Consider the following 21,240-nt stretch of genomic DNA (forward strand, 5'->3'; position numbering starts at 1 on the left):
AAATTCCAAGATTGGTTGGTATGTGTTGGGATGTAACCAGCATCTGGGTGACCAGAGACAACTATTTTCAGGCCTCTGTGGTGGCAGTGCTCAATGGGAAGAGGGGGTGACATTGGTGAGTTCTGTGAGTGGAAGCAAACATTCACCTCACACCCTTAATTTGTGCTGCATGACTCTAAGGCAGGTCATTTCACCTCTGGGATATGACTGGGAAATATATCCAACTTCTAGGGATTGAATATTGGTAAATAATATACTTTGTAAACTTAGGTAGGAGGTGGCTTTCAGATCTTCAGGTGTTTGTGTCATCCAAGGCTGCCCTCCATCTGGTGTAGGAACAGCCCATGTCTTTCTGTGGTCATATCCTAACCAGGTCATAATCATGGAGCAGGATTTGGGAGGAATATTCTTTCCCTCAGGCATCATGGCTCAGGCCTAGGCCCCCAAATGACCCTCTGTAGGTTCCCTGTGGCCCCAAGGAAGGTGGATTCTTGGGCTCTGAAAGCTCTGGGCTGGTGAAGGAGAGGAAGGTTGACCTCTGTGGAGCTGGGGAGGGGGTGAACTGGCAGGCGAAGCTAGGGAGCCAAGACAAACAGATGCAAGGGAGGCAGATGGGCAAGAGTTCATCTAAGGGCACAAAGTGATATAGGAAGGTATCTTCTCTTTTCTCCGACTTCCCTTATTACTTTGTACCCTGAGGGCACAGCACATTCTGCCTTGTCTTACAGTTATTTGTGTGCTTGCCTATCTACTGATTTGCTCCAGGAGGGAGGGGGAGGAATGGGTGAGGCTGACATTTCCCAAGGCCTTTGACTATGTGCCAAGTGCCTGTGAAGCACTTTCACAAATGTCAGCTCACTTAATCTTCACAACAACCCTATGAAGCGGGGGTTATTAACCCTGTTTTACAGATCAGGCAAGGGGGGCTCAGGGAGAGGGAGAATCAATATACCAAGGAAGTGGCAGCGCCAGACTTGTCTCTTCTCTATGCCCAGCTGCATGTTACCCAGAGAGCCCTCCTATTTCTCTCCACAGCTGTTCAGGGCCCAACCAATTTTCCTGGCTCAACCCAAGAATGATCTCTTCTAGGAAGCCTTCCCCAGCAGCTCCAATCCACGTGAGCTTTCTTTCTCTGAATTCGGAGCACTTACATTCTGTACCCTCTTTTCCTCACTGAGCACAGCAGTCTTGCAACATGTCTGGAGATGTCCTGTGTGGTGATTCACTTTCTAGCTACATAAACAGAGGCAAATAACTTCTTTGAAGTTCAGTTTAACTGTAAAATGAGAATCATAATACAAGGTTAAATAGTTGTTTTGAGGACTAAATGAAATGACAAATGCTTAAGAGGTAGAAAGTAAGGCCCTCTGTGTATTCCCTTCCAATCTTATCTCCCTGCCTACTGTATACCCGTGCCGGGGGAGCAGGGAGCACATCTTTGCCCATTTTAAAAATGCTCTCTGCAGAGTGAGGTGAGACCCTCCACTTTGCTGATACATTTTAGACACCAGAACAGGAAATACTGATCGTCGCCCTAATCTGGACCAACCGGATCTTTGGGGGAGCTCAGAAGTCTCATGGGCACCCTAGTCCTCTGTTTCAGATGAGCTTCTCCTAGGGATTGGATGATTGTCAAGCTTTGTATCTAGCAGCGTGAGCACAAAGGAAGTCCTAACACCCCCGTTCAGTGGCCAACCCAGGAAACACTTATGCATATACAAATACTAATATGATTTTATTCAAATATGGGAAGGAACAACAACACTCAGAGCTGGGGAAAACAATAAATTAAAAGCATGGTTAGCATTTCAGACAATCAGATAAAAAGTTTGAAGGAGGTAACTCCTTACCTTCTGCTTTTGATTAATTCAACACAGCATAAAAAAATTTATATCTATGAAATACCCTATTTCCAAGCAAGTGAACTAGAAGTGGCCCTAGGATTTCCTTGGCTGTGCATGGTGCACAGAATGTATGGACCCACTACCCCAACTTTTAAGGTAAAAATGGCCCATCATCCTCAGGCAGAGGCTGTGTCAAAGCTGGGAGGAATTTCTTAGCAGAAAGAGGCCTGCTTGGGTCCCTTGGTCAGAAGAGTGGGCCACTTGATTCTAGCCTTTGCCTCACCACAAGGGAAGAAGTGCAAGTCCTGGCAGGTGGACACTGAGCCCGTTTGGGAACCTTCTCCAGTCTGGGTTGATTGGGTCTTAAGGCACTCACGGGCTAGGCTGGTGGTGATTTCAGGGCTATCATAGCCCTGAGGGAACCAGATCTGGCACCTTCCACAAGCTGGACAAGGCCGAGGGAGGATGGGCGGGTAGGTCTTTCCCTCAGTCCGAAGGCTGCATTAGTCTTTCTGGGAGTAGTGGGAAGAGAATATCCGTGCAATCCTGCGAGTTTCTTCCTCAGGCAGATGGGGAGGGAGCGGGTTCGGTCTGGGGCGACAAGGTCTTCGGGACAGGGCTCCCCTGCTAGCCTCACTCTTGTCCTGGAGAGGAAGAAGTCAGTTTGGTTAGCACTGAGGAGGTGGGCATCACCAAGAGATGACTTTGATTCTTCTCATCTTTTGGTTCTTTAATTAACAGTTACGTAGAGCTGACAGTTTACAAAGCACTTTTACATACCTTATCTTGTTGCAGCCTTACCTCGATCCTCTGAGGTTCTCCCCAGATCATGGATGATGATGTGCAGTTCATGTTAAATAAATGCAAGGTTCCACAGTTTGAATAACAGAACTAAGATTTCAACCACAGCCTGTCTGGTTCCAAAGCTCAGATTCTCTTCATTATATGATGCTGCCTCTGAGAAGGAGGGAACAGTCACCTCCAGGACAGGTTCTCTTGCTGCATGCCTCTTGACAAGTCATTTATCTTTTCAGTTGTGACTACATATGGCCTTGAGAATAGATTAAATTCTCAGAGAAGATGTTGGTGAATCATAAACTCTGTGAGCCCTATGGTGTTCCTGCAGCTGCCAGGTGACAAGAAGCCACAAGAGCACACCTTCTGCCCTGCTACCAAACATCTTTCTGTCTCAGACTAACAGGGCATCGTTAATTTCACCTTTAAGATGCCTGCCTTGGTTAAGGCGTTGTGGTCCTCTGGACTTCTCCATCACTTATTTATTTATTCCATCCTTTCTTGTGTGCTTACCTTGTGTGAGGTTCCTGCCCTGAAGTAACCAAAAACTATATAAGAGAGCCACCCCAGACAGCTACCTGTGAGCAGGCCCTGGGGAAGAGGTGGAGGCCTGGTTGGTGGACCAGGCAGTGCCGAAAGGAGATGGCAGTGGCCATCATGGGCAAATGTGGCGGACTTCACAGCCATGCAGCAGGCCCTAGCCTAGATATTTTTCCCTGTATCCAAATCCCATGAGCTGGGATGGTCACAAGCTGATGGGGCATGAGCCTGCACCACCCCCAGGTACTGGGAACCAGCTGGGGGTGACCCTAGAGGTTGGGATGAATGCCCTGCAATTCTGCTAATGGAAACTGAAGCCCAGCTAGGGAAAAGGACTAGATTTTTTTCTGGAACCAGCACCATTTGGTGATCATGTCTTTTTACCTTTTTTTTTAAACCCCTTTTTAATGCCTTCTGTGAGAGGGAAACAGATCTACCCAAAGAATTAGAGTACCAGCCAGAATATGGTAAGTAGGGCATCCCCATTCTGCTGCCTGAGCATAAGTTTCCCACTTATTAAAAAAATGGAGTGGCAACCTCAAGGGTCCCTGTCAGCCTGGAATTCTAAATGTCAAGGGAGTGGGACATCCTGAGCGAGCACTCCGTGCTGTCAGCTCTTGGGCAGTGTTTTCTTAAAACCGAGAACAAAGTGGTGCCAGGGCTAGGCATACATAACAGGGGGTAACAGACATCTCTCTCTGTCCTCTAGGCAGGCCCTCACTAAAAGGGGAGAAGGAAACCCACTCTTTGTTGGTGTTTGCAGTTCTTTTTTCCTCCAGGGGAGGCCAGTGCATCAGACTCTGCTTGTTATGCTCCTCTACAGGGCACAGACTGAGTCTGATGCCTGTGTTCCCAACTGGGTCAGGTCCAAGAAAGGAGCTTGACAGCTGCTGGACCAGTAATTGGTGGGACCAAGTCATGGTGACAAGAAGCTTAAGGATAATCAGGTCAACCTGGGGAGGGGGCAGAGAGACTGCCTCTTGTAGCAAACTTCTTATTCACTTGCTCTAGACTAAAGCCAGGGCCTGATGGCCTGCCAAAGTGCCAGGTCTCAGGTATGTCAAATTCTTTCAGTCTGTATATATCCCCCTTCATCCCCACGACCCAAAATTGTTTTCTGGGCTGTCTGGGATTTGAAGTTGACACTGTGTCCCATTCCAGTCCTCCTGGCTGTACTGCAGATGGACCTTCTAGACAACTAGCCACATCCTACCTTCCAATTCTTTCTCTGCTGCAGTGAAGAGGGACACAAGGGGCACCTATTCTATAAGCCAGCTGGGAATATAGGCACAAGAGCACAGTCCTCTACCCCAAATCCTATAACCAGAACTCTTTCTCCATCTGCCAGAAGAAAAGCAGTCTCTTTTGGAGAGGCTCAGTTGGCAAGTCTTACTCTCCTTGGCTGGAAGGGTCAAGTACCTAAGTTCATGAAATGACCACAAAAAAGACCTGGCTGGTGATTCAGCAAATCTTTCAGGGCGGTGGACTTGGCCCAGTGGTTAGGGTGTCCGTCTACCACATGGGAGGTCTGCGGTTCAAACCCCAGGCCTCTTTGATCCATGTGCAGCTGGCCCATGTGTAGTGCTGATGCGCGCAAGGAGTGTTCCCCGTGTAGGGGAGCCCCATGCACAAGAAGGGCGCCCCGTAAGGAGAGCCGCCCAGCGTGAAAGAAAAGCGCAGCCTGCCCAGGAATGGTGCTACACACACGGAGAGCTGACATCAACAAGATGATGCAACAAAAAGAAACACATATTCCCGTGCTGCTGACAACAACAGAAGCGGACAAAGAAGACGCAGCAAATAGACACAGAGAACAGACAACTGGGGTGGGAGGGGAAAGGGGAGAGAAATAAATAAATAAATCTTAAAAAAAAAATCCTTTCAGGACCCTAAGATTTAATCAACCTGATCAACTTGTGTGAACAATAGTCCCAGTCCTCATGGGGCTGCTCATGCTGGATGGAGACAGACACTGACCTATCCAATTATCACAGGGATGAGGTTCAGAGCTTGGGAGCACTAAGAACAAAGCAATGAATAGTAGCTGGGAAGGTCAGGGAAGGCTTCACACAGAGGCGGGATTTGTGAAGTACAGGGTTTCAACAGAGCTGGGGGTAGGTGTGAGGTCATTCCAGACAGAGGGACACCCATCCACTGGCTGGGCCAACAGCTGCACTGGTGCTGTATTGACTGGCTGGTTCAGCTAACCTCCCAGCACCCACACTCGGACCCAGCGACCTAGGGGCCCTTATCTGCATGGCTCAATGGACCAGAATAGAGACAGGGCTTGGCTCTGGGTATACAGGGCAGGGCAGGGGTGTGGAAGGACAGGGAACACACTCTCAGCAATACTTGGCTTTTGTTGACTTCAATAGGGCTTAAGAACATCTCAGCAACTAGTAGTAAAGATTCTCTAGAAGGGAGGGGCAGAGGTGAAACTCCCCAGAGCAGGAACACCCACATATGTGCTAATGCCTCCCTGAAACACTCAAATGCTCCTGCTGGACATTTTCACCACAGCCTGTGCTCTGCAGGAGCCATCAGCCTTCCTGGGGAGGTGGGGAAAGAGTCCATACGGAAGCAGAACCATCAAAGCTGGAGTCTAGACAGTGGGTGTCATGAATGGGGTGAAGTCCCTGGGGGAGGATACTTTGAAGATGAAACTTAAAAAATCATAAAGGTAGAATTTGAACATCGGAAGATGAGAGAGGGTGTCCCAGGTAGAGGCTCTGCTTATGTAAAGATGTAAGGAAGAAATATCTTTGCTGGGAAAGTAATGGGAATGGGCCTGGCTGGATGCAAGGTATGGAGAGCAGCAGAAGACAAATGCGGAAGGATAGGCTGATGCCTGGTGAAGGAAGTCCCTGAAAGCCTGTGTGAGGAGTGTGACCTTATTCTTCTTGAACCTCAACAAGCTGATCTGTTAGGGCCTTTTAGAGAATGGGGATTTGTGGGGTGACACTGTCCTGGGCTGATGATCAGAACTGGCATTACTGTGGTCTGGGTATCAAGCATGGTAGCAGGCCCGGGGCTCTCAGACTGCCTCCATTAAATTCACTCAGTTCTCCCTTTAAACTGTCCTGCCTCCAAATCTGGGGACCTGCTCTTTTCTGGGAATCTGGACACCCTGGCCATGAACAGAGGTCTGGTAATATGTCTAAGGTGGAACTCTGCTGGGAGAAATTAAAGTACCCTGGAAGAAGTACGGAGTTCTGATAAGAAGGAAAATTTGGGACTCTTCAAATCAGGAGGCCTGGCTAGGGAGGTGGTTCTAGTCCTTGCTTTATATTTCTTAGCTAAATGGCTTTGGGAAAGTCACTTTCTCTCTGGGCCTCAGTTTCCTCATTTGAAAATGGGGATCAGGACAAGTGGATGTGCTCTAAAAATCATGGACTTATCCCAGTCTTTGGCTTCATCTTTGACCAGGTTCCTGTAGTGCAGCCTCTTCCCCAAAAGCTCTCAGGAAGGTCCCTCTTCTTCGGTCTGAAATGTGATTTGATTCAAGCCACTGTCTTCTGGGTTTCCTCTACTCCAGCCCCAAGATGGAGCCAGGAGCCCAAGAGAATTGTGGGTGGAGCTGTCCTCACTTAACTGCTTTGAGGGGTCCCTGGGACTTTCCCAGAGGGGAGGTAGTAGGGTAGAGTCTGTGGCCCAGGTGAACTGTCCTGCTCATTCAGAAGCAAGACACTTTCTCTTACTGGGTCTCAGTATCCTCACTGTCAAATGGAGCTAAGAACTTCTGTTTGGTCTCCCTACCTCAGTTCTACTGTGAAGCTCAAATGTAATTCAGGTATAACTAGGACTCTGGCTGGTTAAACATCTTGCAAAACACAGGGGCCAGGTTGGTACTAGGGTTGACAGTTGCAGAGAGCAAAGTAAAGCTCTGTTGTTCCTAGGTCTCACCCCAGGCTGGGGGTCAGGCCCTAAAAGTCCTGAGTAGAACCATGGTACAGCACCTCCCCAAGTCATGCCCAGACTGGGCTAAACTGTCCGCTTCCCCTACCCTCTGGGCCTGACATAAGGTTTGAAATTGTGTTCTTGGGAAGCAGACGTGGCTCAAGTGATAGAGTGTCCATCTACCATATGGAGGGTCCAGGGTTTGATCCCCAGGGCCTCCTGACCCATGCAGTGAAGCTGGCCCATGCGCAGCGCTGCTGCACGCAAGGAGTGCCATGCCACGCAGGGGAGCTCCCGCATAGGGGTACCCCACGTGCAAGGAGTGGTGCTGCACACATGGAGAGTTGACACACGAAGACCATGCAACAAAAAAGAGATGCTTTTTCCCAGTGCCGCTGGATAATGCAAGTGGACACAGAAAAACACACAGCGAATGGACACAGAGAGCGGACAACGGGGGACAATGGGGGAGAGGGGGGGAGAAATAAATAAATAAATTAGAAAAAAAAAAGAAATAGTGTTCTTTTCTAGGGCAGCTTCTCTAAGTGATATAAGCACTGACACAGGAGCTGGATGCAAAACTTTTCAAAGATCTGAAAACTGAAAGTAAACAGCTGTCTGGTTCTGGCTGGCTAGAGATGGATCTGCCAATTGACGGCTGGTGAGGGCTCAATATAGCTACCTGCCTTGCTCAACTTTCACCCCTTTGGCTGGCTGCCTTCCCCTGGGGTGTCTTTTGGAGTCCTGTACTGCCTCTTTCTTAGTGCTAAAAAGAGTAGCAAACTCAGCAGTTAGAGACAGGACTGGAAGTGGGGACAAGACACTTAGACAGGGGCCCAGCTCTGGGAGCCAAATTCTAAATCTGACCCACCCAGGTTGGCTGCAATGGCTGGTCTCCACACTCTAAGCTCACTCTTCATTCACCTAGGATCACTCAGTCTCCCCACTTGCCTAAGGGGTCTGACTAGATCAAAATTCCATGTGCTGCCAGCAGAGGGCTCAAAACTACAGTATTCCTAAGACCGGGAGGTTAATTACACTCCTGGAAGAGTTCCTGGCTCTTCCCAGATTCTGGCATCAGAGTGGCTCACAAACTTAAGCCTAGCACCTGCCTGGCAGGTCCAGAAGCCCTCTTCTCTGAGGTGCCTGCCCAGCTGCAGTCTGGGCCAGGGTGGATACCAGCCAATTCTGGCTATTTCCTCTGACTTCTGTACACCCTTGGCCAGGCAGCTCGTCTCTTCTGAAAAGCTATGTGTGGCCTTTATCAGAAATCCTTTAACCTCTTGGGACTCCATGGAGGGCCAGGACTTGGGAGCTCAAAGAAATGAGGCAATAGGTCAGGGACTTCTGTTCCAAGAGGGGCAGTGTGGCCATCAGACCTGGACCACAGGCTGAGAGAGAGGACCCAGGCTCAGGAGGTAACATCAGGCCCTTCTGCTCTGCTCCCAGTGACTGTGGCGGACTGGGTTTCTCTACCACAATTATGTGTTTTCCAAATGGCTCTGCGCTTGTGGAAGGGACAACTAAGGGATGGAAAAACTTTTGGGCTCCTGGGAGAAAAGTAGCAGCCTTACGCCATGATTCATAGGGAGACAAACCACAGACTTCTGAGGGTGAGAGTTCTGTCATCCTGGGCCTCTTAACTCAGCCTCTGAACTGAGCACACAGACAACTGCTACAGCTCTGGGACTGCTCTGTTGTATTCTAGCAGATGCAGGGGCTCAGGAATTAATAAAAACTTGATCTGGGAGTATGTGTAAACTCGGAAAAGAATATTAACTTTCAGGCTGGTGATGGAGGCTAAAGAAGTCTGTGGCACTATGAAATGTTAGAAAAAACATTCTTGTTAAAAAGTGTAAGTATTATATTCAATTATTAAGGGTTTCTGAGGGTTCTTTTATTTTTAAATTATATTTATGTGAGAAATTATATATATAGTGGCTTTTTAAAATTTAGGGATTTAGAATAATCTTATATATATCAGTAACAACACTGAAACTGATACTGAGGCAAAGCCCTTATGGGACATTGTATTGTTGTGACCAAAAAGAGCTGATTAAGCATCTGTGCCAGGAGCTTTACAGATCAGGGGTGGTCTCTGCCCTATATGGATTTCATCCCAAAACACTGGTTGTTCAAATATCCTTGAGTACATAGTATAATGGAGAGTTGGATGAGTAAATAAAGACTATAACAGGAAACTACAGAAATGTATACTGTAATAAGCAGCTATACAAAAATAAACGGAACCTAATGGGTTAAGGAACAAATAGATTTGCCTGAACAGGCAAAACAAATACAGAGTGGAGCAGACAGTCATACATATACATATGGCCTGAAATAGATGAAAAAAAATACATCAGGGATAGATGTACAAATAAACCTGGCCATCCTGAAGCATGGCCTTCTGTATAACTTCCTAAAGGACCCAGCATGCATAAGCTCTCAGGCAAATATGACAGACATGGATTAAATATGCTGGTGGCAGAGGTGAAGGAGAGGGTCTGGGCTGGAGATACCATTTGGGAGCCCTCAGCATATAGAGGGGATTTAAAGCCTTGATGTTAGATGATGACAGGTCAAAAGTGAATGTAAAAAGAGAAGACTACAACAGTGCTCCAAAATGTATTCACCAAATGCAATGAACGTGCCACAATCATGAAAGACGCTGATGATGTGGGAGGAGTGGGGGGGGGGCTGGGGTGTGGGGTATATGGGAACCTCTTATACTTTTTAATGTAACATTTTTTGTGATCTATGTATTTTTTTTAAAAAAAGAAGACTGAACACTATGCCCTGGGGCACTCCTTTATAAAGAGATTGGAGAAAAAAAGAATCAGCAAGGGAAGTGGAGCAGGATCAGCCAATGAGGTAGGAGAATAGGAGAGAGTGATGCTTTGAAAAAAAATGAAAGAGCAAATGTATCATGTTACCGAGGTAAAATAAAATAGTTACTGAGATTTTACCATTGGATTAGAAATATAGAGGCTTTTAATAATCTTGAAGAGCTCTGAATTTGCTTTTGTTTTTTTTTCAAGTGGAACAGTAGGGCAAAAGTCTGATTACAGTGAGAGAGATCACAATGGCCGCAGTATGGAGAAATGACAGTGGTAGATAAGTGTGGCTATGAATGAGACTAGTTAGCAATAGTCATGGGGGAGATAATGGGAGGGAGACTATGAAATGGGGAAAAGTGGGTAGATTCTAAAGATATTTAGGAGTAGAATTAACAGGCCTAGGTAAGGCATTAGTGTGGGGCATGGGGGCTAAAGGAGTAGGAAGAGTGAAAGGTAACACCTATGCTTCTGGCTGAAATAATTAAGCAGATGAGAAGCTCACTTTTGGACATGGTAAAATACTCATGCCACATCAAAGAAAAAAATGTCTGGGACACAGTTGGATCCATATATGTCTGCAGCATAGAGACATGGAACATTGAGAGAGTTCAGGACTGAAGACAAGGATCTGAGACTTAATCAAACTGTAAACAGTAACGGAAGCAATCAGAGTGGTTGAGATTTTCCCAAAAGAAAAAAAATCCACAAGAGCAAAAGACATAGTTTTGAGAAGAACACATGTAAAGAACCTGCTGTTCTCCTCTTCTGTGTCTTTCCCATTAGGGAAATTGATAAAATTAATCTGCCCATAAGGAGCTAAGCAAAGAGAATCAGAAATAATTTTAAAGAAAACCAGGAAGCTGTCCCAGTGAACAGTTACTCATCACAAGAGAGGCAAAGGAACTCTACTGATTTACAAATAATCTGAAACTGCAGCTGGATGGCTGGGCAGCAATCCTGCTAAACCAGCTATCTTTTTATCTCTTCCCCTTCTTGAAACAGTAACAATTATAAAATGAGGTGGTCATGGGGAAGGAGAGCTAAGGCTAACCTCTAACAGCTGGCCTTTATACTATACCTGAGTGACACTTGGTACTGTAAAGTGAAAATTGTGGTGCTTGAGGAAGCAGACTCATCAGACTCAAGGTCAGAAGACTTGACTAAAGTTACACCGAGGTCTGTGTCCTCTGAACTGTGGGTAGTGCAGGGGAAAAACCCCGTTAACAAAGTCTTGAAGTGAAGACAGTCTGGGAGTTGCTGAGCTTGCTTGTATCTTTTTTTTTTTTTTTTTTAAGGAGATGCTGGTGATTGAATTCAGGCCCTGGTATATGGGAAGCAGGAGCTCAACCACTCGCGCTACATCTGCTCCCTGCTTGTATCATTTTAAAGTGAACTGAGGGGAGCTGGTATAGCTCAGTAACTGAGCACCTGCTTCCCATATACGAGGTCCCAGGTAGAACCCAGAAGCCTCTCAAAATGCTTCTCTTCCACCTCTAGGGCTAAGGCTGGCATTATGAGGAAGCTGAATCAATGGAATCCTCAAACAAGAGTACGGAAGGGCATCCTGTATGGCCTTTCCTACTTCTCACTTTGAACTGTTCACTGTGCATGATACAATGAGAAAACAAAAGCCTCCATTCAATGGGAAACCCTATCACCAAATCTCTAATCCTTATCTGCTTTAGCACCTGTTGCCTCTGTCGTCCTTCATGCTACAAGATATGTGTGTGGAGAGGGTCCTTTCTCCTCTCAAAAAGCCAGTACTCTCATATGTGGTCTGGATCCCATGCCATCTCCAACAAACTATTCTCCCCACTCTTACATCTTCTCTCTTTCCTGGCTGGATCACAGCATTAGCATACAGAAAACTGTAGCTGCTATTTCTCTGCTTCACATTTACAAATTAATGGAAGGAGTTGATGTCTCCATTTTGTTACCATTCAATCACTCTTAAATTTTTAATTACATATGATTTTGTGATTTAAGGATTAATATTCAGAAGAATCTATGTAACATGTAAACGATGAAGCATAATAAAAATGAATATCTGTAAATCTGTGACCCAATCTAAAAACTAAAACTTTATTAATGATGTTTAGTAGACGTATGTGCTCCTCCCTATTCCACCCTCTACCCCCCCACCAAAGGTAACTGCTGTCACTGAATTTTGTGTTTCTCATTATGCCCTCTTTTAAACCAGTATTCCCATCACGTAACTATTTCTTAATATAACCCTAACAAAATATTTAGTGCTGCTTGTTTATGAGTTTTATAAAAATAGTATTATTTATCTATTCTTCTGCAAATTCCTTTTTTGGTTATGTTAATTTGCTAAGATTTGTCCATATTACTGAATATTGATATACTGTCATTGTTGTGTAATCTACTATTTAAATATATTACAATTTCAAGGCCCCGCCACTCCAATTATGAAAAATACTGCTGTGAATGTTCTCCTGGTGAACATATACACATAAAATGTATTAAAATAAAATCTGTGGAAGATTGTGGGAAGATGGCAGTGTATGAAGCTCCAAGAATTGGTCCCTCTAGTAAAACAAATACTGAAATGACAGGAACTGTCTGAATAAACTATCTGAAACTCTGAAAGTCTCCTGAAACACTGTGTAACATCAGGGAGGAGGGGTAGAAGAGGCTGGTAAAACTGCAATAAATACCAGTGAGATCTACCTTTCTTGCATTGGCTACCATCCCTCTTCTCCCAGCTTCATGGCAGGCAACAGTGGGGACAGTACAGCTTGCTGGTGCCAGAAAGGGCCATAAAGAACTGTTCCTCCAAACCCCATGGGTGTATGTTCTGACTGCTGATCACTACTGTTAATCTCTGAGGGCTGGTTCTGAGGGTGGCCATTGTTGCAGCTCCCCTCAGTGAAAGATGGTAGAGGAATCTAAAAGATTCCTCAAAACTACCTACAGAAAACAGTTAAAGGGCTTCATTAACTGGGCAAGTGCTGAATCAAGAAAACTCTACTTCAAAAGCCATAGAAGAAGTCCCTGGTACCCTTGCTGGTCCTTCCCCCACCTTCTCTACAACGTGGGGTGGTGCCAGCTTGTGCTTCCATTGTGTGTCCCTGGTCTTATTCCAGAGGAAGCAGAGTGGCCCTGTGTGCATACTGTGGTGCATGTGTGTCAGCGCCAATCTAGTGGAAGTCTCAGAGACAAAGCGGGTGAACCCAGTCTTGGGCTCACCCTCCTAGAGTTTATCCTGAGGGTAAAGATGTAACTTGCAGATACCTGGGACAGGGTAAGAAACAATTGAGTGGAAGCAGCCTGGGGCAAAGGACTACCTGCATTAAGTCACTCAAGAGAACACCCAGGACGGGGTGAAAGTCTATTTCTAGTGGAGTAGATGGCATTTCACTTGAACTCATTATAACTATAAGCGGGGAATTCCCACATTCTTTAGCAATGACAAGCCGAGGAAAAGCAGGGTCCCATGCTCCATGCAGGCTCAGATAAAACAGAGAGAACCCTGTACTTCGCATTTGCCTTGGGATGATCATCTTGATGGGGGGCTAAGTTCTTAAGGAGACCACCAGACAAAGCAGAGCCTAATACAAAGACAGTGAAAGGTGCTTTAGGGTCTGGTTTGTTTGTTTTGATTAACTCCTGGCATTCAACAAAATCTCAGTCATAATTGGTTGGATACAAACTTAAGGAACAGATTGCTCAGGGACTAAATCCCAGAGTTAACATTTTAAAATATTAAAATGTACAGTGTGCAACAAAAGGTAACAAGACAAACAAAAAGACAGGAAATGATGACCCACACAAGAAACAAGATAAGAATCCAGAAACCATCAATAAACTGGACAAGACTTTGTACTTAATGGGCAGAGACTTAAAAAAAAGTCCTCAATATGCTCAAGAATATAAAGAAAAACACAGAAAACAAACTAAAGGACATGAGGAAAACAATGAATGAACAATAGGGGAATCTCTTTGAGATTCTCAGTGGCAAACAAATAGAAATTACCAGAGTTGAAGAATACAATGAAGGAAATGAAAAATTTGCTAGAGGGTATCAACAGCAATTTGGGCATGACAGAAGAATTAGTGTTCCTGAAGATAATGTGATTGAAATGATTCAGGGTGAGGATTAGAAAGAAACACGAATAAAAAAGAATGAACAGAGACTAACAGACTTATGGGACACCATCAAAAGTACCTTTATATGCATTATGGGAGTCCCAGAACGAGAAGAAAGAGAGGAGCAGAAGGAATATTCAAAGATATAATGGCAGAGAAATTCTCAAATATAATGAAAGACATGAATGTCCACATTCAAGAAGCCCAACGAACCCCACACAGGATAAGTTCAAAGAGAACCATGCCCATACACATAGTAATCAAATTGTCTAATGCCAAGGACAAGAAGCAAGTTCTGAAAGCTAAAAGGGAAAAGCAGTGAACTATGTACAAGGGAGTTCCAATGAGATGAAGTGCTCATTCTCATCAGAAACCATGAAGGCAAGAAGACAGTGGGACAAAATACTTAAAATGCTGAAAGAAAATAATTGCCAACCAAGAATTTTATATCTGGCAAAACATTCTACCAAAATGAGAGACATAATAGGATATTCCCAGATAAACAGAAGTTCAGAGAATTCATTACCACTAGAACTTTCCTACAAGCAATGCTAAAAGGAGTTCTTCAGAATGAAATGAAAGGAAACTAATTATTTTTTAAGTCTCAATCAGTGATCCTTTAATGTTTTGTGGGTCTAAAGAGTTGGGGGATCAGTGCATCAAAGTGGCACAAAGAAATATAGACCTCCAGCAAAGGTAACCATATGGGTAATTATAAATGCCAGTACTAGGTATTGCATTTTTTTGATATGTAACTCCACTTCTTAATTCTTACAGGTGCTGAAATGCAAATGCATAAAAAGTAATGATAAATCTATGGTTTTGGACATACAATATACAAAGATATAATTTATAAAAAGCACAAAAACAGTGGGAGGACAGAGGAATATTGGAAATGTATATTTAAGCTACTGAAGACAAACTGGTATCAAACCAAATATGACTGTTATAGATTTAACAATCCATAGATTATTAAAACCCATGGTAACACAAAGAAAATATATGAAAAATATATTAAGAAAGAAATAAGAAGGAACTCAAATGGTACAATATAAAAAATCAAAGAAATATGAAAATAGGCATTATCAGAAGAATTGAATATGAAAAAAGAACTGAACATGAAAAACTTACAAAGACAAAATAGAGAAATGGCAGAAGAAAGTACTGCATTGTCAGTAGTTACTTGAAGTGTAAATGGATTAACCTTTGCAGTCAAAAGACAGAGAATGACAGAATGGATAAAAAAGTATGACTCAACTATATGCTGTCTACAGGAGACTTTAAATTCAAGAACATAAATAGGTTGAAGTGAAAGGATGAAAAAAAAAACACCATGTAAAAGAGAGCTGCAGTAGCTATACTAATATTAGATAATAAAGACTAAGTCAAAAACTGTTACAAGGGACAAAGAATGTTACTATATACTATAAAGGGGGTCGATTCAAAGAAAGACAATACATATGTACTTAATGGCAGAGCCCCAAAATATATGAAGCAAATATTGATCTATTTGAAGGGAGAAATAGAGGTTTCTACATTAATAGCAGGAGACATTAATATACCACGTTCAACAGTGGATAGAACATCTAGACAGAAGATCAATAAGAAAAAAGAAGACTTGAAACCAGCTAGACTCTAAACCAGCTAAACCTAACAGACACACATAGAACACTGCACACAACAGCAGCAAAATACACACTCTTTTCGAGTGCACATGGATCATTCTTCAGGAGAGACCATATGTTAGGTCACAAAACATGTATTAATAAATTAAAATATATTGAAATCATACACTATTATCTTCTCTGAACATAATAGATTGAAGCTAGAAATCGTAACAAAAGGAGAACTGAAAAATTTACAAATATGTGGAAATTAAACAATGTACCTTTAAGCAACCAATGATTTAAAGAAAAAATCATAAGGGAAATTAAGAAATATCTTAAGGCAAATGAAAATGAAAATCTAATACATCAAAACATATAAGATGCAGCGAAGGCAATGCTGATATGGAAATTTATAGTTCTAAATGTTTACATTACAAAAGAAGAAATATTTCAAATCAGAAACAAACTCAAACAGGAAGAACTAGAAAAAAAAAAGACTAAACAAAACCCAAAGCAAGCAGAGGGAAGGAAATAACTAAGATTAGAGAGAAATGAAATAGAGAGTAAAAAAAAACCCAAGAGAATCAACAAAACCAAAGTTGGTTCTTTGAAAAGATCAAAAAAATTGGCAAACCTTAAGCTAGACTGACTAAGTAAAAAAGAGAGGACACAAATGACTAAAATCAGAACTCAAAAGGGGGACATTACTACAGACTCCACCCAAATTAAAAGCACCATAATAGGACACTATGAACAACTACATGCCAACAATTTGGATAACCTAGATGAAATGGGACAAATTCCTAGAAACATACAATCTACCTACATTGAATCAGGAAGAAATAGGTGAAAAAAAAGGAAGGAGAAAAAAAAGAAATAGGTCATCATAACAGACCAATAACTAGTAAAGAGAGTCACTTATCAAAAACCTCCCAACAAAGAAAAGTCAAGGAACAGATGACTTAATAGGGGAATTCTGGGAAGCAGATTTGGCTCAACTGATAAGAGCATCTGTCTACCATATGGGAGGTCCAGGGTTCAAACCCAGGGCCTCCTGACCCATGTGGTGAACTGGACCATGTGCAGGGCTGATGTGCACAAGGAGTGCCATGCCATGCAGGGGTGACCCCATGTAGGGGAGCCCCATGCACAAGGAGTGCATCCCCACAAGGAGAACCACCATGCATGAAAAAAATGCAACCTGCCCAGGAGTGGCACTGCACACATGGAGAACTGACGCAGCAAGATGACACAACAAAGAGACACAGATTCCCAGTGCCGCTGACAAGAATGCAGGCGGACACAGTAGAACACACAGTGAATGGACACAGTGGGCAGACAATGGGGGAGGGAAATCTTAAAAAAAAAAAATAGGGGAATTCTATCAAACACTCCAAGAAGAATTAACACCAATCCTGCTCAAATGCTTCAAAAAATTGCAGAGGAGGGAACATACCCTAAGTCATTCTATAAGGCAAACCACACTAATACCAAAGCCAGATAAAGATACAAAAAGAAAGAAAATTTATGGACCAATATCCCTTATGAATATAGATGCAAAAATCCTCAACAGAACAATAGCAAACCAAATCCAAAAGCATGTTAAAAGAATTAAAATGCCATGATCAAGTGGGATTTATCCTAGGTTTGCAAGGGCAATTCAATATAAGAAAATCAATTAATGTAACATACCACATCAACAAAATGAAGGAAAAAAACCACATGATCATATCAATTAATACAGAAGAGGCATCTGACAAAATCCATTACCCTTTTTGATAAAAACATTTAGGAAACTAGAAATAGAAGGAACCTTCCTCAACATCATAAAGGGCATATATGAAAAATCCACAGCTAACATTAGCCTTAATGGTGAAAGACTGAAAACTTTCCCTTTAGGATCAGGAACAAGACAATGATGCCCACTGTTATTCAACATTGTATTGGAAATTCTAGCTAGAGCAATTAGGCAGAGAAAGAAAAAAGTAGAAATAAAACTTTCCCTATATGCAGATGACATGATCCTATATACAGAAAATCCTGAAAAATCCATAAGAAGCTACTAGAACTAATAAACAAATTCAGCAAATTGGTGGAGTACAAGTTCAATATGCAAAAGTCAGTAGCATTTCTATACACTAGAAAAAATCAATAAAATAATCCCATTTACTATAGCAACTATAAGAATCACCTAGGAATAAATTTAACCAAGGATGTAAAGAACTCATACACAGAAAAATACAAAACATTGCTAAATGAATTCAAAGAAGAGCTAAATAAATGGAAGGAGATTCTGTGTCCATGGACATCAATCAAAATTCTAACAGCCTTCTTTGCAGAAATGGAAAAGTGAATCAGCAGTTTATATGGAAGGGTAAAGGGCCCCAAATAGCCACAGCTATTTTGAAAAAAAGAATGAAGTTGGAAGACTCAGAATTCCCAATTTTAAAACTTATTCCAAAGCCACACTAATCAAAACACAGCATGGTACTTGCAGCACAAGGATAGACATATAGACCAATGGAATAGAATTGAGAATTATCATAAATCAACTCTCACGTTTACAGACCACTAATTTTTGACAAAGATGCCACATCCAATCAACGGGGAAAGAATAGTCTCAACAAATGGTGCTGGGAAAACTGGATACCCATATGCAAAAGAATGAAGGTGGAACCCTACCTCACACCATATGCAAAAGCAACTCAAAATAGATTAAAGACATAAATATAAGAATCACAACTATAAACCTCCTAGAAGAAAATGTAGGAAGCAGCTTTAGGACCTTCTGTCAAGCAATGGTTTCTTAGAGCTTACATCAAAAGTACCAGAAGCAAAAGGAAAAATAGATAAATGGAACTTCATCAAAATTTAAAACTTTTGTGTAAAGGACTTTGTAATGAAAGTAAAAAGACAACCTATACGATGGGAGAAAATATTTACAAACCAGATATCCAATAAGGATTTACTGTCCAGGTTATATAAAGAAATCTTATCAGTCAACAATAAAAAGACAACCCAATTTAAAAAATGGGCAAAACATTTGAACAGACATTTCTCCAGAGGAGTTGTACAAATGGCCAAAAAACACATGAAAAGATGTTCCATATCATTAGCCATTAGGGAAATGTAAACCAAACCACAATAAAATAGCATTTCATACCCACTGGAAGGCTATTATTAAAAAATGAAAAATTACAAGTGTTGGAGAGGATGTGGAGAAATAGGAACACTCATTCACTTCTTGTGGGAATGTAAAATAGTGCAGCCTCTGTGGAAGGCTGTTTGATGGTTCCCCAGAAAGTGAACTAAAGAAATACCTTATGACCTGGTAATCCCAATTCTAGGTATCTACCAAAAAGAACTGGAAGCAGGGACTTGAACAGTTATTTGCACATTGATGTTCATAGCAGCATTATTCACAACTGCCAGAAGATGGAAGCAACCCAAGTGTCCATAAACTGATGAATGGATAAATAAAATATGGTATGTACAGATAATGGAATATTTTTCAGCCATAAAAAGGAATGAAGGTCTGATACATGTGACAACATGGGTAAATCTTGAACACACTGTTGCATGAAATAAACCAGACATAAAAGAACAAATATTTTATGATCTCAATGATATGAAATAAGTAGACTATGCAAACTCATAGAGTCAGAAACTAAAATACTGATTATTAGGGGCTGGGTTGTGGGTAGGGAATGGGGAGTTAAAGCTTTAATTGTACAGTTTCTATTTGGGTTGATGGATATGTTTTGGTAATGGATGTTGGTGATGGTAGCACAACACTGTGATGTAATTACCACCACTGAATTATAAACTTGAATGTAATTTGAAGGGGGAAATTTTAGTTTGTATATATGTTAGTAGACTGAAAATTAAAATAAACCATAGGACTGTATAATACAAATACTGAACACTAATGTAAACCATGGATTATAGTTAATAGTGTAATTTAAAAACTGTTATTTTTCATCATTTGTAACAAATGTATCACACTAATGTGAGGTGTTAATAGAGTGGTATATGGGATCACTATTTTATGTTCAGTAAACCTACAACTTCCCCCCCCCCGCAAAAAAAAATTCCAGGACTGTGCCAAAAACAGTATGTGTTCAATAACGAATAAAATAAGCATTTCAACTTATCACCTATCATTCTAACATTAGCAAAAGCTACATTCCTTCTGTTCTGGGATCTGTTTTAGAAGGCTCTTTACTGAAGTTCAAACTCTGCAGGTGGTCATCAGCAGAACCCCAGCAGGGTAGTTAAAGGAGAAAAGAAAACCACAACTATGAACATCTAGTCAAACTTCTGAAAACCAAAGATAATGAGGAAACCTTAAAAGCAGTCAGAGAATAAAAGTCTTGTTACATTCAGGGCAACAACAATACAACAGTAACAGAACAATGTCTGCTTCTCATAAGAAACAATGGAAGTCATAAGACAATGGAATGTATCTTTAAAACACTAAAAGAGAAAAAAAATCAATTACAAATTCTCTATCTAGTGAAAGTATCCTTCAAAAGTGAAGGGAAAATAAAGACATTTTTCAGATAACTGAAGCTGAGAGAATCAATTACCAGTTAGATCTGTACTCTATTAAATTCTAAAGGAAGTTTTTCAGGCTGAAGGCAAATTATCCCAGATAGAAAAAGGAAGAACACCAGAAATGGTAAGCATGTGGTAAATATAATTTTTTTCTGCCTGAAATTCTTCAAGAGGAGGGCACTTTAAAAACCTTTAGAGACGCTGACCTCTGGGAAGATTCATTCACAATTAAAATGAAAATAAACCTTAAGTATAAAAAGACCTATCAGATTCTGATTTATCCCATGGCAACGGATTTTAATGCTTTCAAATATAACTAATTCTTGAAATTTTTTTCTCTTAATTTTTGGTGTCTCTGCTTGCTAGTGCCCTAAATACACACTTTCTTTGCTTTCTAGGTTATCCAACACTGGCTGGCAGTCATCCAAGCATATTAGACTCTGAGAAACTATCCTGCTACAAAGGCAACAGTTAATCAGACTAGCTAGGGTGACCAACTTCCCAGGGTTTCCTAGGTCATAGAACTTGCAGCACTAAAACCAGGACAGTTCCAGCAAAATGTGACGCCTAACTAGGACCCAAATGAGGCCCTGAAAGCAGTAGACAAACAATGGAGTTTTGCTTTGGTCAAGAAAAAAAGGCTGGAAAGCATATAAGACTTGCCTTCTCAAAACTCGACTTGTCCTTTAATTGAAGTGAAAACTCCCTCTATCACACTTTGTATCTCATGTTTAATAGATCAAAGACAATACATTCCCCTGGGAGTTGAAGACAGAAAAGAAGGAACAGCAGTTCTGCTTTGACCGGTAAGGGATATTTCAGAATAAGTGGCTCACAGACCTCCCTTCCTACGGGCATGACTCACTGCCACTTCACCCACTTGGTTAAGAAAGGAGGGAAATGGAACCAAGAGTACCTCTGTTGTTCCTCTAAAGTAATTCTCTGCATCAGCCAACTAGGAAAGAATTACTAGCCTGATGTTACCTGTAAGGAAACGGAGACTCAGAAAGGTCAAGTCACTTGCCCGACATCACTTGGCTACTTGGTAGTAGA

The 21,240-nt window shown here is 42.1% G+C and overlaps 1 protein-coding gene across 2 annotated transcripts in view; it reads right to left on the minus strand.

The window, feature by feature from the left end:
• Window positions 1–1,716: 1,716 nt before the first annotated feature.
• C2CD3 (C2 domain containing 3 centriole elongation regulator) overlaps window positions 1,717–21,240 on the minus strand; it is a 187,621-nt gene continuing 168,097 nt past the window's right edge. For both annotated transcript variants that reach the window (XM_058305935.2, XM_058305936.1), the window contains exon 33: window positions 1,717–2,488. In XM_058305935.2, the coding sequence (XP_058161918.1) occupies window positions 2,348–2,488 (141 nt within the window). In that variant the 3' untranslated portion in view covers window positions 1,717–2,347. The remainder of the gene's footprint in view (window positions 2,489–21,240) is intronic.

The sequence above is a fragment of the Dasypus novemcinctus genome, chromosome 10 (genome assembly GCF_030445035.2).
Source record: "Dasypus novemcinctus isolate mDasNov1 chromosome 10, mDasNov1.1.hap2, whole genome shotgun sequence".
In the NCBI taxonomy this organism is placed as follows: domain Eukaryota; kingdom Metazoa; phylum Chordata; class Mammalia; order Cingulata; family Dasypodidae; genus Dasypus; species Dasypus novemcinctus.